Source organism: Drosophila santomea, chromosome 2L, assembly GCF_016746245.2.
Source record: "Drosophila santomea strain STO CAGO 1482 chromosome 2L, Prin_Dsan_1.1, whole genome shotgun sequence".
Lineage (NCBI taxonomy): Eukaryota > Metazoa > Arthropoda > Insecta > Diptera > Drosophilidae > Drosophila > Drosophila santomea.
The window spans coordinates 5,317,248-5,330,789 of NC_053016.2; the positions used below are offsets into that span (position 1 = coordinate 5,317,248).

General features: G+C 40.1%; 1 protein-coding gene across 8 annotated transcripts in view; it reads left to right on the top strand.

The window, feature by feature from the left end:
- LOC120451306 (serine-rich adhesin for platelets) overlaps window positions 1-13,542 on the top strand; it is a 34,816-nt gene that overhangs the window by 2,901 nt on the left and 18,373 nt on the right. For 6 of the 8 annotated variants that reach the window (XR_006356503.1, XR_006356502.1, XM_044006323.1 and 3 more), the window contains exon 1: window positions 11,530-11,606. Coding sequence is in view for 6 of the 8 variants with exons in the window: in XM_044006323.1 (XP_043862258.1) it covers window positions 11,601-11,606 (6 nt within the window). In the remaining 2 variants the exon portion in view is untranslated. Of the gene's footprint in view, window positions 1-10,210; window positions 10,297-11,529; window positions 11,607-13,542 lie in introns of those variants that run through there. The other 2 variants (XM_044006325.1, XM_044006329.1) reach the window with 1 other exon arrangement.

Consider the following 13,542-nt stretch of genomic DNA (forward strand, 5'->3'; position numbering starts at 1 on the left):
GAAAGTTTGAAGAGATTATCGACTAGGGCAGACATAATATTTATGGGCTCGCTGGAAAGGTCAGGGTTTGACCTTTGCCTACCCCAAAAAAGTGGTTTCATTGCTGTCCCAATTTAACAAACGACAATAACACATGATCTGCGATAAGAAAATTGAAATCAAAGACAGTCCCACAAAGGAAAACCTGGGTTTGATATCCTGGAGGACGGGGTTTGACATTTTACAAATGCCAGCAATAAAATTAACTTAAATAACGTTTATTCTGCGCATCGAGTTTCAGCCAGGCGGGGGTTCCTAAATTCAAAGGCGGTGGGGGCAAAAAGTCGAGGCAGCCTTGTGATGGTAAATGACTTTGACAAGCAGCGGAAAATTGTGGGAGTGAGGAAAATTCTGGATTGTGTGAGCTGCTGGTGAATACTCTTGGAAAATTTAAGTGCTAGCGGATAAATCTTTTAAAGATTCGCAAAAGTTTACATACTAATCAGAGCAGTATGTAGTTTAAATTGTATGCATATCAGGTGGCTAAAAAAGTAATGGGTAATAAATTATAAAAAATATTATACTAATTTTTACAATTAACCATTCAGCTGTTACTTAAAATAGTAATTCTAACTAATGTGTAATTTTAATCTAATAACTATATTTTATGATGTTCGCATTTATCTCTTCTTTAGAGTGCTTATTTAATGCATCTTTAAAAACAGATGGAGTGAGCTCTTATCAATAAGACAGCTTCGCCTGTGTGTATGAGTCACTATGATATAAAGGGCAATTCCCACCCCTTTTTCCATAACGTCATAAATCGGGGAATATGCAAATATTGCTCGTATCGATATATTGACAGCACACGGCAATATAATTCTAGTTTATAACACGCACTCACTTTAAATATGCAACATCAGCAGAATGGAAAAAGGAAGAAAGCCGTAAATTTTCATCCGCCTTTAAAGGACAACTAATTATAAAGTTTCCCAATGAGTTTTGTTTAAGTTGGCTAGGTTTTATCTAACCGCAAAGTTTTGTTTCGAGTTGGGCTTTGCTTTTTGTTTATTATTAAGCTCTGATGAGTTGGTAACATTATGATGGCTTTCTAATAATTGAAATCCGTAATAATAGTGAAAGTGGATTTTGAATTCCGTGAAATTAATCGTGTTTTCTTTTCCCCGAATGAACAATTAAGTATTCAATTAACAATCCATTTGCATTACAAACGAGCTGACCCACGCATCAAAGTAAACAATTAAATGTAAATGTACGTGTGTTTATGTATTTAATTTAATGACCGTAACCACACATACAGCGTACAATCCTTTGTGCAGAGAGTGCTGGCTGTTGATCCATTCGACATGCGAGCAACAACTTCCGTTTCCGCTGCTCGAAGCTGAAACACAAATCATATTTCCGCTTTGCATTGGCAGGCCCCAAATACAACGAGGTGCGACCAGGTAAATGGTACAAATTTGCTGCCAATCGCGACTAATTGCCAGCCACACATAAATACCAACGCACATACCAACACACATGTGCTGGTGGGTGTAATTTGGAAATTAAACATGGCGCTCGCATTTGAAATGCGCATTTCCGGTTCGCTCGTTTCGCCACTGCACGGCGACAGTTTCATTTATTCATTAGCCCCACAATCGGGCTGCTGACCAGGCCAACTTTCCAGGGGTGAGAGTCCTACTTTGTCCTACTTTGCCCCATGCTGAAATGAATGCAAAGGAACGGGGGAAAGCGCAAAAAAACCCCAGCTTTCAACAGTCGCCGCTGCAGGTGGCAACTTTTCATGGTGGGAAACCGCGGGGTGCTGAAAACCGTAGTGCACGGAAAGAAAAAGAAACCTTTAATTAATTGTTATAATGATGGAAACTGGGGGTCATAACTTTGAATGAGACCAACGAACTTTTGTTTTGATTACAAAAAAAAACTATCTATAATTAAAGTTTAAATATAAAAAAAGTAGGTATGATGACATTTTCTTACAAGTGGTAATGGGTTTACTAAAATGTTTTTGTGAAGCCTTAATTATCAAAATGTTGTTTACAATTTGTTTTTCGCCAGATTTGTTTCTCACAGTGTAGTGTTGTGGCAACGGCTGAGTTTAGCAGGTGAGCCGCACTTTGACGACATTATTACGACGTGCGGCTGCTGCTCCTGTCGCAGTTTTTGCTGCCATTGTTGTCCTGCCGTGTTGTCCTGTCATTGGCTTAACAGCTAATGGACTGAAATGGCTATTGTGGTTTCCTTTTCGGCCATTTTCTTTACTCTCCATTTGATCTGCTTCGGTGGCCTCCTTCGGGTGGACCAACGTTTGTGATTTGTTTTTGGCTTAACCGGGATTCGCAGGCCGGCAATCATAATTAAATCGGTCAACAGTTCGGGGCCAGTTCTCAGAGGATACATCCTCCTTTTTGAATGGAATTGAACCCACTTTTCTATGAAACAAAAAGCAAGGGGCATAGAGATAGACAAAGCGAAGCCAGGCAAAGCATCTCACACAAAGCAATCGCCTAAGGGGTTTTTCACCTGTGAGTCGCTTGCTCAGGTACGATATGGTATGGACCACAAACCGCAGTTTAGTATGCACCAGTACGAGCTTTTCCATTGCCCACTTTGTCGTATTCAGGTCACACCCACATATACTAAGTGAAATAATAGTACACTTATCATCCAATTAAGCCTCTTGGTACCCTTCTATTCTAAATAATGTATGTGATGCATTTAAGCCATGAAATGGTGAAATAATACATTATCTGTTTGTTTTCAGACAAGAACACTCGAGTAGATTCAGTCACTTTTCTCTCAGTGAGAAATGGGGATCCGCACCGAGCTTTCTCTATAAGCAAATGTCAAATTGTGGTCGCATGTTATGACCAAACCCCGTCCAGAGGGGATATGCAAATGAATTTGTGTGCGAATGCAAGTTTATTGTAATTTCTGGCATAATTACTTATCCAACAGAGATAATGGAAAGTGGAACACAGCTTGGGAGGACTCAAGTCAACCAGAGAGCACATCCATTTGCATAATCCTGAAGTTAGCTGAGTGAACGAGGACCGGAATTTGCGTTGGATTAGCAGGTGGTTCTAACTGAACTGAACATTTAAACGATCTGCAAATTCCCTAAAAGCTAGTATCAACTGCATTGTAACTGAGATATTCAAACGAAGACGTTTTGAGTACATTTTATATTCATGAACTCATCCGTTTAACCGATTGCGATTGAGAAGTTGATTCAGTCGGTAAAATGGAAACTGTATAAACATACTTTTGAATGGAATTCAGTTTGCAAAAAGCCAAGGGGATTGAGTCTGTTGGCGCTGATTCACTTCTCTACGAATTTCCGCAGTTGACTTAACATCTTAGATTCGCATTAAATATAATCCACATCCTTTTATTAAATCAATGCGGAGTATCAAACCACACTCGACTGTTGTTATAGGAAAAGTGATCGACGAGTAGAAAAATAATAATGGCCAACTTAAGCCCCAAAAAAATAGGTAAAGTACCAGGGGTCCGGATAATTCCGGCGAACAAGCAAAGCGACCAAAATGACTGACAGCCACCGAGCTGGACAAAGAGTAATGCGGGAAAAGTCGGGAAAATGTGGAGCAATTGAGGATGATTTAATTATGCAAAAGCAGCGTGGACAGCAGACGTGAGTCCACCGTGAACGGTCCTTTGCGCATCGTTTGCGAATAGAAAGGACACGGTCAGGACTCAGGACACAGGTCCACTCATTAATCATTTATGCACAGTCTGAATATACGTGCTTGCGTCTGGCTGGATTCCTTATTAATTGGAAACGTTTCATTCACTCAAATCAATTGCTCAGAAAAAGCAATGTTCTCGGAATATTTTATTGAAACTTAGTAAATGTCGAAATTTTAATCACTGGCATCTCAGAATTTAACAGCACTTCCAATTTGTATAAAAAGCTTAAAGGTAAATGAAAATGAAAAGCTATTCATAGTTTGGTCACCATTTATAGAAAAATACCAATGATTGGGCAATATTATTGTATTGAGCTATAGCGAGTAATAATTAAACAAGTTGCTATCTTCAATTTATACTTAAATATGTATTTTAATTTGTATACATATTTCTTATGATGCATAATGTCAGATGCTGATAAACAAGTTGCTATTTTAAATGTATACACATTTCTTAGGATATTATATATCAGATGATGAAATACTACGACATATTTAATAGGCTCGTTGTCTAAAAAATCGCTGATTTCCGTTGGCAGACGTCAGATCTGACTGCTGCTGTAAGCCAGTTCAGACGTTGATTTGAGCCCATTTGCATCTCATCAGTTATCCGTCAGCAGCCAGATAACAATTATCCCATAGCCAGTTATAATTCCTCGCCGCGTACCAGAGCAATTTGTTCGACTGATTGCCGCGGAAACAAAAGGAGACTGACAACTGTCAACATCTCGGAATTGTGGGACGAATGTTGCTGCGGTTTTCGGCCATTATGGGGATTAATTGAGGCTTTGTCTGCGGGTTGCTCGCTTTCCATCTGGAGCTTGGGGCATATGTCAATGACGTCAGCACTTTCTGCAATGATTTCCTGGGAAATTACACACCAACCCCCCAGCCAAGAGTGTGCGTTAATTAACTGCGAGCGAGAAGGGAAATGTGCCAACTGGCAGCCGGAATCGGTTAATTAATCTCTTTACCGGTAGGCAGCGAAACCGAAACCTAAACCGTTTCAGCGTTTTTGGTGGCACTTCCGCACTTCCGTTCTTGGCGGAAAAGGAAAATGTGTGTCAGGGCTGGAATGCTTAGGGGCGAGAGGAGGAGGATGGCAAAAAGTGTCCTTGGACAACATTCGCATGCAAAACATTTTCCAAAATACGAGGCGACAGCAAGGCAAACATGGCCACAACATCGCTGATATCCTTCTTGGCACTATGAACTTATTCCTTGCTTTTTATGCCGGCTGTTCCGCAAGAAACTTTTCAATTTTGCCAGAAAATAACGGCTGGCGAAGGATAAATCTTTCTTGGCTGGAAGGGATTTCTGTTTGTTCCGTGAAATAATAAAAACGTGTGAGCAACTCAAAGAGATTTCAGCTGAATTCAATTTTACTTGACGTCGCAAAAAAAAACAAACGAAGACGTCTGACGGAAAAACAAACAAAACGTCAACAAGGACGTGGCAGCCAACCAGCAACGGATTCAGGATTCAGTGATGCACATGATTTTGGGGATTGTGAGGAGGTGTCTGCTGGGATAACATTTTAATAAAACTAAATTCGATCAACACTTTTATTTGATTCCTTTCCACATGTGCTCAAATAAAGAAAATGTAATTTTTTGTCATTTTTGCAAGTTTTGCCATAACATAACATAACATAGACATAGTTAGTTATGTTTATTGGCAGCACAAAACAGTCTTTATTTTAGCTGTGCGGCCATTTTTGGCCAAGTTATGGCGAAAACGCCGATTGAAAATATCCGATTTTTTACACAAATTTTTTTTTCGATTTTTTGATAAAAATATTCCGTTTTTTTCGATAGCGGTAAAAATAGTTGTCCAAATGTGGAATGCCATATCTCGTTGAATTCGTAACAAAATTCCCTATCGATCCATGTACATACATTGAAATGCTAATTTTTGGCCATTTTTCGCAAATTTTGATGATGGTACCCCTTATCAAAAATGCAAAAATTTGCAAAATTTTTTTTTTTTTAAATCGAAAAAGTATGGATAGACATAGTTAGTTATGTTTATTGGCAGCACAAAACAGTCTTTATTTTAGCTGTGCGGCCATTTTTGGCCAAGTTATGGCCAAAACGCCGACTGAAAATATCCATTTTTTTTACAACAATTTTTTTCGATTTTTTTAAAAAAATAATCCGTTTTTTCTCGATAGCAGTTAAAATAGTTGTCCAAATGTGGAATGCCATACCAAAATTCCCTATCGATCCATGTACATACATTGAAATGCAAATTTTACGCCATTTTTCGCAAATTTTGATGATGGTACCCCTTATCAAAAATGCATATTAATAATATTTACTCAGAGCAGCAGTGAAAAAAAATTTTAAAAAATATCTTATTCGTTATATGAGTGTATTTAGTTCTGTAAATTTACTCCTTATTACAATAAATTGAAAAGTATATATTTAAATAAGAAAGACAACAAAAACTTCTTCGAATTCTAGTTCAAGATGTAAAATTGATCGAGGGTGATAACACTTAACTAGAAAGCCACTTGACGTACTTCCATTTGTAACTTTTTAAGGATGACCTCTAAGCGCCACACGTTCTCAAAAAACATTTCTTCGGATTGCAATCGCGATTTATGGTTAGTGCCTTCACCTGCAACGTCCCACTTCGTTTACCATTACTATTATGGCTTTCTGCGAATGTCGTCGGGGTCGACTTCCTGGCTTCCTTGGCAATTACAAATGTCACCTTCCACATAAACACATTGTTGTGCAATCAAACAGACCGTAAATAACAGAAACCATCCGAGTTTACGAGGCAGTTGGCCGCGGAGGGTGTTTCTGCACTTCCGTTGCAAGTCCGTCTTCGTTCGCCTTTATTACATCCGGTTCTGATGGAGGGGGGGTTGAAAGGTGAAAGACGAAAGACGAAAGACGAAAGAGGAAAGACGAAAAGGTCGAATATGGCCAAGAAGTGCGGCAGGTGTACTCGCATCCACAGATGGTGGTCATGGACTCTGTGTCATTACCATCACCATCACCATCACATAGTTGGAACATTAAAAACGCATTTCAAGTGGGTGGTCAATCCTGCGATCTGCCCAAACAAAAGTCAGAGTCGTGGACTGTCGGTGAAAGCTTTTCCGACCGCTTTTCCCACCGCTTTTCCGACCGCTTTTCCTGCCCGTTATTTGACTTTCCCTGCCGCCTTCTGCACCCCTCTGCAATCAATTTTATTGATTTGAATTCGCATTTGATTGCACTGCAATTCGATCAGATTTCACTTTCTTTAATTGCGTTTCGCTTCAAATTTAATTTACAAACGCATAAACACACTAACGTTCACTCAGATACTCAGATACACTCGAACACACCAAAAAACACAATTGAATAATGATAATTTCCCACGTACTTTTCGGGGCGAATAGCCGGCGTCCATTTTCTACGCCGACTTGTGCGAAACTGACCAACTATGTATATAGAGGCCCATGGCGAGATTTGTTTATTCGCTTGCCACATTATCTAGTTTTCCATGCCGTTGTTTGCCTTTCCTGCCAGTCGGCCGCTTTTCTTGGCCATTACCATTGCCATTGCCATTGCCAGTGCCGTTTGGCTGATCTGCGGAAATGGGAAAATGCGAGAGATGAGCCGAAAGAAATGGCAAATGCCATAGAATTAAATGTTAGGGAAACAGTTCGCAGCACATCTGGGCTGCATTCAAGTGTTCAATGAAATGCTAAAACATTTTATATACTTTCAACCATTTTCTGTGTTGTACTAACTGTTTAAAGCAATAATGGTATTGTAAAATGCAAAAGGATACCCTTCATATTTCCCTTCGTATTAAGCTGACTTAGCTTGAAACTATTAAACTAATATATACCCTCAAGTGTAAGTGGCTACAATTAGTCCTTCCGTAGTTGCCCTCCCCAGTGTGGCATTACATGTAGCTGCAATTAAGTTTGGGTAATGCCATTCCATTGACACTCAACGAACCCAAATGGAAGTGGAGCGTAATGGCTTAATTAATATTATTACCAAACAGCTCTTGCTGTTCGCCAATGACCTTCTAATTAATGTTTTCGCAAGCGATAATCATAATAGCCTGGAGTGCCACGCCCCACGCTTACCGCCCATTCGCACGCATCAAATTGAGCGACAACGTATTCTAAGCAAAACTTTCGCCGTGCCGCCAAATTATGAGTTTACACGCAACAACCAGGAAATGTGTGCGTGGGGCCTTGAAAGTTTTCACTTGGCACCACATTTTCCCCGAGAATGGGTGCGGTTTTCATGCACAGAGACTAAAATCGCAATAAAAAAGAGTGAAGAGCTTATACAAATTACTAAGTTAGAAAAGAGCGAGTTAAAATATTAAAAGCTAATAAATATTTAGTAAAAAGGGTTGCAAAAACAATTTAAAGAAAGAAGAAAAAGTGGTATAAATTATTTACCTAAATGCTGCACACGTTTTGCTCAGTGTGAGACCAGCGAAAGGGCAGGACTCCTAGGGAAAACTTGATTTGACTGGCGTCGAGACAAATCACGTTGACTGGCTCAACATGACAGCTGCCCCAGGATCCAGTTCCCAGGACCTGCTCCTCTGACCCTCAATCCTTGGCTGCCGCCAAGGCAAAGCGATGATAAATGAACCCGCTGAAAGTGACACTGATTTTTGGTCAGCTGCTGCAGTTGATTTCCGGTCGAAGGGTGCACACGTTGCGTATGAGTAATATCCTCGTCGTCAGCATTTCTCTTCACACTCTCCGCACTTTGCTAACCCTCATTTGATTTCCGCACCGCGTGGGGCTGTCGCATTATTGACAATTTTATTAGGCCATTTTTGTTTGCCTGTTTATAATGCCGCCCGCACAAAGTAAACTCGTTAATTTCATAACATATGCCAACACATTTGGATTTCAGGGGGTGTAGTCGTATGTACTCGTATATGACTGTTTGCTGATGGGACGTTGACAGAATTCATGTGCGGCATAAAAACGACATCAGAGCCTGGGGAATAAAATGCGAGTGTTGGCCTGCAGTCCTCGATCGCTTGTCATCAATTCAGATTGCCTCAATTGCGGATGTTGAATGCGTAATTGCTAATTCGGTTATCTTGCAAATAAATAATACAAAAATGAGGTCGGCTTCAACAAGCAAATATTCATTTTTTTTATTATTTACTTACCTATTTATCTATAAAATAACTTAAATTCTAGCAATGGATTTCAAACTCTTCAAATATTGAGAAACATTTACACGCATTCTATACCTATTTCTGTATAATTTAGCCATTTTTGGTTTTTGGAGAGTAACAAATCTATTTATGCAATGCACGCAAGTGGAGCTATGCAAATTTAACGCCAGCAGCGCCTTGAAATAGTAAAAAAGCATTGATTACACTTGAAGAGTCAGCTGGAGATATTTGCATATTTCGCTGTACAGAAAGTATATTGAGAATCGGTAAATCAGGTCAAATGCAAAGGGAGTTTTAGGTACTGAATTAAGGGGTGTTTCTGAGCTCGGAATTTATATGATAGAAGATCAATATTAAATCGAAAGCTTAAATATCATTGGCTGTATAACTCAACTAAATTACGTGATTGTGCGTTTGATTTTATTTCGTTTCGGAACATTCAATTTGAAGGACATGTATTGTGGCATGACTTCAAGAAATATAATCAAATGTGAAACAATCGGCATATATCCAGCATTTGTTTTTCCTGAAAAGTTCAAAGTTCAGACGCGTGCCGAAGCAGAACATGACTGACAGTTCCAATGGGAAAAGCAGGGAAATCAACAGTTTGCCATTTTCCACCTCCATCTCGTCCTGCGAAAATGCCAAAAGTAAGGCGTCGCATTCAAGGCAAAGACATTTGGCCTCTTGAAGATGATAATTGCGTAGGCGGCAGCTACTGAAATATTGAGTGCGCTCCATTGAACAAGTCCTCGTAAATCAAACGCAATGAGCTCCACCACTCGGACCCCAAGTCGAAACTTTTCCAGGACATTCGTCCCCTTAATTCGCCCCTTCCCACCACTCCAATCTGGACAAAGTGCTCTTAAAATTCGATGAGCAGGGCTAATCGCGTTTGCTGTTGGCTCAGCTGAGTTCACTCAGTGGGCGGCAGTGTTTGCTATTTTGGCAATTATATTCGGGCCAAAGACAAATCAATAAATGTGTAATTACAGAACCTGGATTTCGGGCAAATGGACGATACTTAGACAGCAAGGTGATGGAAAGGGCAGGAAAACCAAACACACTCAAGTGATTTAAATGGGATTTTCTTGTTTTGCGATTAATCAAAACACATCCTGTTTCGATTGAAAAATATTATTTTCTTTTTATAATCAAATAGCATCAGGCAACTGATATTGTTATTAAGCTTGACATTTGTTTTGAAACAAGCAGCAAGAAGAAAACTTTGCAATACGAGAGTGGTAAAATTAAATTTCCGCCTTGCAGGTCCAGCTCATATTACTTCGATGAAACTTATTTTAATCCAATCTCTGGATTTTCCATTGCAGCTAAGCAACTGCGACGTGCTCTTAGATGAAAGGAACGTGCGATGCAATTGAATCCAAGCAGACATACTGAAACGCACTACTGGATTGTAAGTATCCCATCGGAGTGGACCTTAAACTTTCCAGTATTTTCTTATAATTTATGATAATTTTCACAACGTGCCAACTCTTTGCTGTTGCAATTATTGAGGCATAAAAAGGGCAGGCCAAAAAGCCAAAGTCGTTGCCAAAAAATAGTTAGGCGGAGACAAGTGGCCACAAATGCTAAATGAAATGGTGGAAATGGTGGCTGATGTGGCATTGTTTCAGTTTTGGCAGGATGCCAGGCTGGCAGGAAGTTCCACAGTGACAGGATGAGCCCAAGAGCCGGGCACAAAGGATGCCTTCGAGTGTGTGTCCTGGCAATTGAATTTTATTGCTCGAAAATTGTTTGGAAAATGCCGAATTGGCGGCAAATGTGACTTTCCATCTACGATTTACCCAAGCACTATTGAAAGGTCTTGCGTTATGGAAACAAGTCACATTTGATTTAAACTCATGATCATTTATCACTTGAATCAAATTAAAGTAGAAAATCCACAAAGCAAATCTAAATACCAAAGCAATTCATTTAAGTCAGCATGCAATAAAGAAAGTTCTTCCTTCCCCTCCTTTTGGTTATGCATATTTCATGATCTATCCAGGCATTTTATCAATAAATCATCCGTGACCCCGTGCCCCAGTGAATCGACAGATTCCTGCACACACAATCTGATTTCTATCGACTCGTTTCTGGATTGACATTCTTTGGCCTCGTCTCTGACCCCAAATGCCAACTGCAATTGACATATCTGGCTGCAAAATTGATGATCCGCCTCCAAATCTGAAGCCAAATTGGGGTCTTGCATTTTCGTCTGTCCTCAAAGTTAAAGAGATGATTAGTAACTTCCCTAAAAAAGCATTAAAACAGTTATATTCAATTTGATTACCAACTCTGACCCTTGTCTGCCATAAAAAAGGAGTTGTTAAAAGTTAATGATCCTTTGAAAAAGATGTCAAGTTGTTCACCGAACTTTGCATAAAAAACGTTTGGTAGGTGTTGAAGATAATTTTCCTTTTGGACATCGATGAGAGGCGACGGCAAAAAGGTCAGCTGATAAGAAATAATTGATTACTTTTGTGTTCAGCAATAATAAGTGCTGCAAAAAATGGATCAGGAAAAGCTTTACTGATTTGAATAATAAAAATGATTGATTATCAGTTATACAGAAATGTTTATAGATATATAAAATACTTTTTGTAAATATTAGCTAACAATTACATTTTGCTTTAACTCTTTCCAGACCCTCTTTTGGTGTGCCTTAGGTGGTTTGATATTAGGTGGAATTGTCGTAATTTCATACTGGATAAGACGATGCAGGTATGTATTCAACTATACTCTACGCTCTCCTGATATTCCCCAGTGAATTTTTAAATATAAATAAATATGAATATTTCTGTTGCAATATGCGCTGACAAAAGCGCAGCAGGAAAACTCTTCAATCCAATTAGTCTCGCGAAAATTGTTTGGGCCTGGTTTTTCTCAACGTTTCCCTACATATCTCTGCATTTTGTTTTCGTTAAAACTGTCAAATTGAGGTGGGGACTAAGCCCGGCTACACGTGACGCCCCTTGAAAGAGGCGGGACAACGTGAACGGGCCAACGACCACACCGAATGCACGTGGGCATTTTCACCAGCCCCCATAGAAAAACCGCTCTGTCCGATGGCTTTTCCAGTGCAGCCCGCCCCAAGTAGAGAGAGACAGCTCTCGTCCTCTATGAGCTCTATGAGCTTGTGGTGACATTAGTAAAGACGCAAAATTGCCAGTTGGCCGAGCAGAACAACTGAATAATTCAGGCCGGCAATTGGACGGACCGACGACTGTTTGAGCAATTAAGTTAATGATGCAAGGTCACTGGAAATGGGCCTGGCCAGGCCCCGGGCTCCTGGGCCCTTTATCTCACCCCTCGGAAAATGGTGGAAATTCAGCTGGGGCTGGTCTCTTCTACCCAACAATGACGCAGTTGACTTTCGGCATTTTAGAGGGCGGTGACCACTTGGCCTCCTCATCCCGTTCCTATGCCAGGATCCATTACGATGGTGGGCGCCACTTCGTCCGGACAGACAGTGAAAAATATATGCCATAAATATACAGTAGAACTTCAATAAATCAAGCCGCAATAGATAACTTATAGACAACTTATAGATAACTTAAGAAAGATAAATATTTATTGGAATTTTTGTAAATCGTTTCTAGTTGGTCTGCTAACTGTAGTAACATTTTTTTAGCCGCTAGTGTTGCTACGTAATATTCTTGGCTACCTTTGCTTGGTAAATGTCAGACGGGGGATTATAAATTTCACTTAAGGACACGCAGCTAGAACGCACTTTAAGGACAACTGACCGCGCCGCCGAACGGCTTCCATTTTCATTTAGCTCTCCTCCATTTTCATGTTGGCTTCACGCGAGGCCGGCGCGTAAAAAGTTTTCCAATTTCCATATGGAGCGATCAAAGGCAAACCAGCAGCAAACAAACAAACTGTAATATTTGCATACAACCGAATGTCCTGGGAGCTGTGGAAAATGGAGTGGGCACAAAGTGGATGAGTGGGTGGATGGATGGGTGCTGGTCAGAGCGAAGGTAAACAGTCGTTGAGCGGGTCATGATTAATGTGTCACGAAGTGGGCAACATCACGACTATTTGCCGCAAGCACACACCTCCCACAATTTTAATGGCAGACATGGCACACTGGGAGTCAGCGATGAAGCAAGGATAATAAAAGGTTTATGTGCTGAGGAAATATTTCAACACAAATTTTAGCAAGATGTAATGTGCACTTTGAAAACAAAACTCGCTATTCAAATGCAAATCAGCAAAGAAAACGCTGGTATGAGTTAGTATTTGCTTATTAGGAGTTTAAGCTTATTTCATACTTATACATAAACTTAGCTTAAACTTTCCCAGTTCTTAGCTAATGTAAATAGTAAAGCCCCTCTAGTTACTTGCTTTGACCTTGCCCTTCTGGGGCCAGTAATGCCGTTCTTATCGCTGGCCCCACGGTAAATTATCCATACATTGTTAGCCCATTGTCAAGAAAAACAAACTGGCATGCCAAGTTCAAATTCGCTGTTGAATTCGCTGGAGGGGATTCGGTGGCGCCGTTGGCCAAAGGAGAGAGCTGATGTGGCATGGAATGAACAGACGAGGCGCGTTCTTTTGTTCTTTCGTGCTTTGCGAATGCCAAGCGACGGCCAAGAGTCGCCATGAGTCAGTTGGGAAATTGTCATAAAAATTAAAAATCAATTTTTATAAT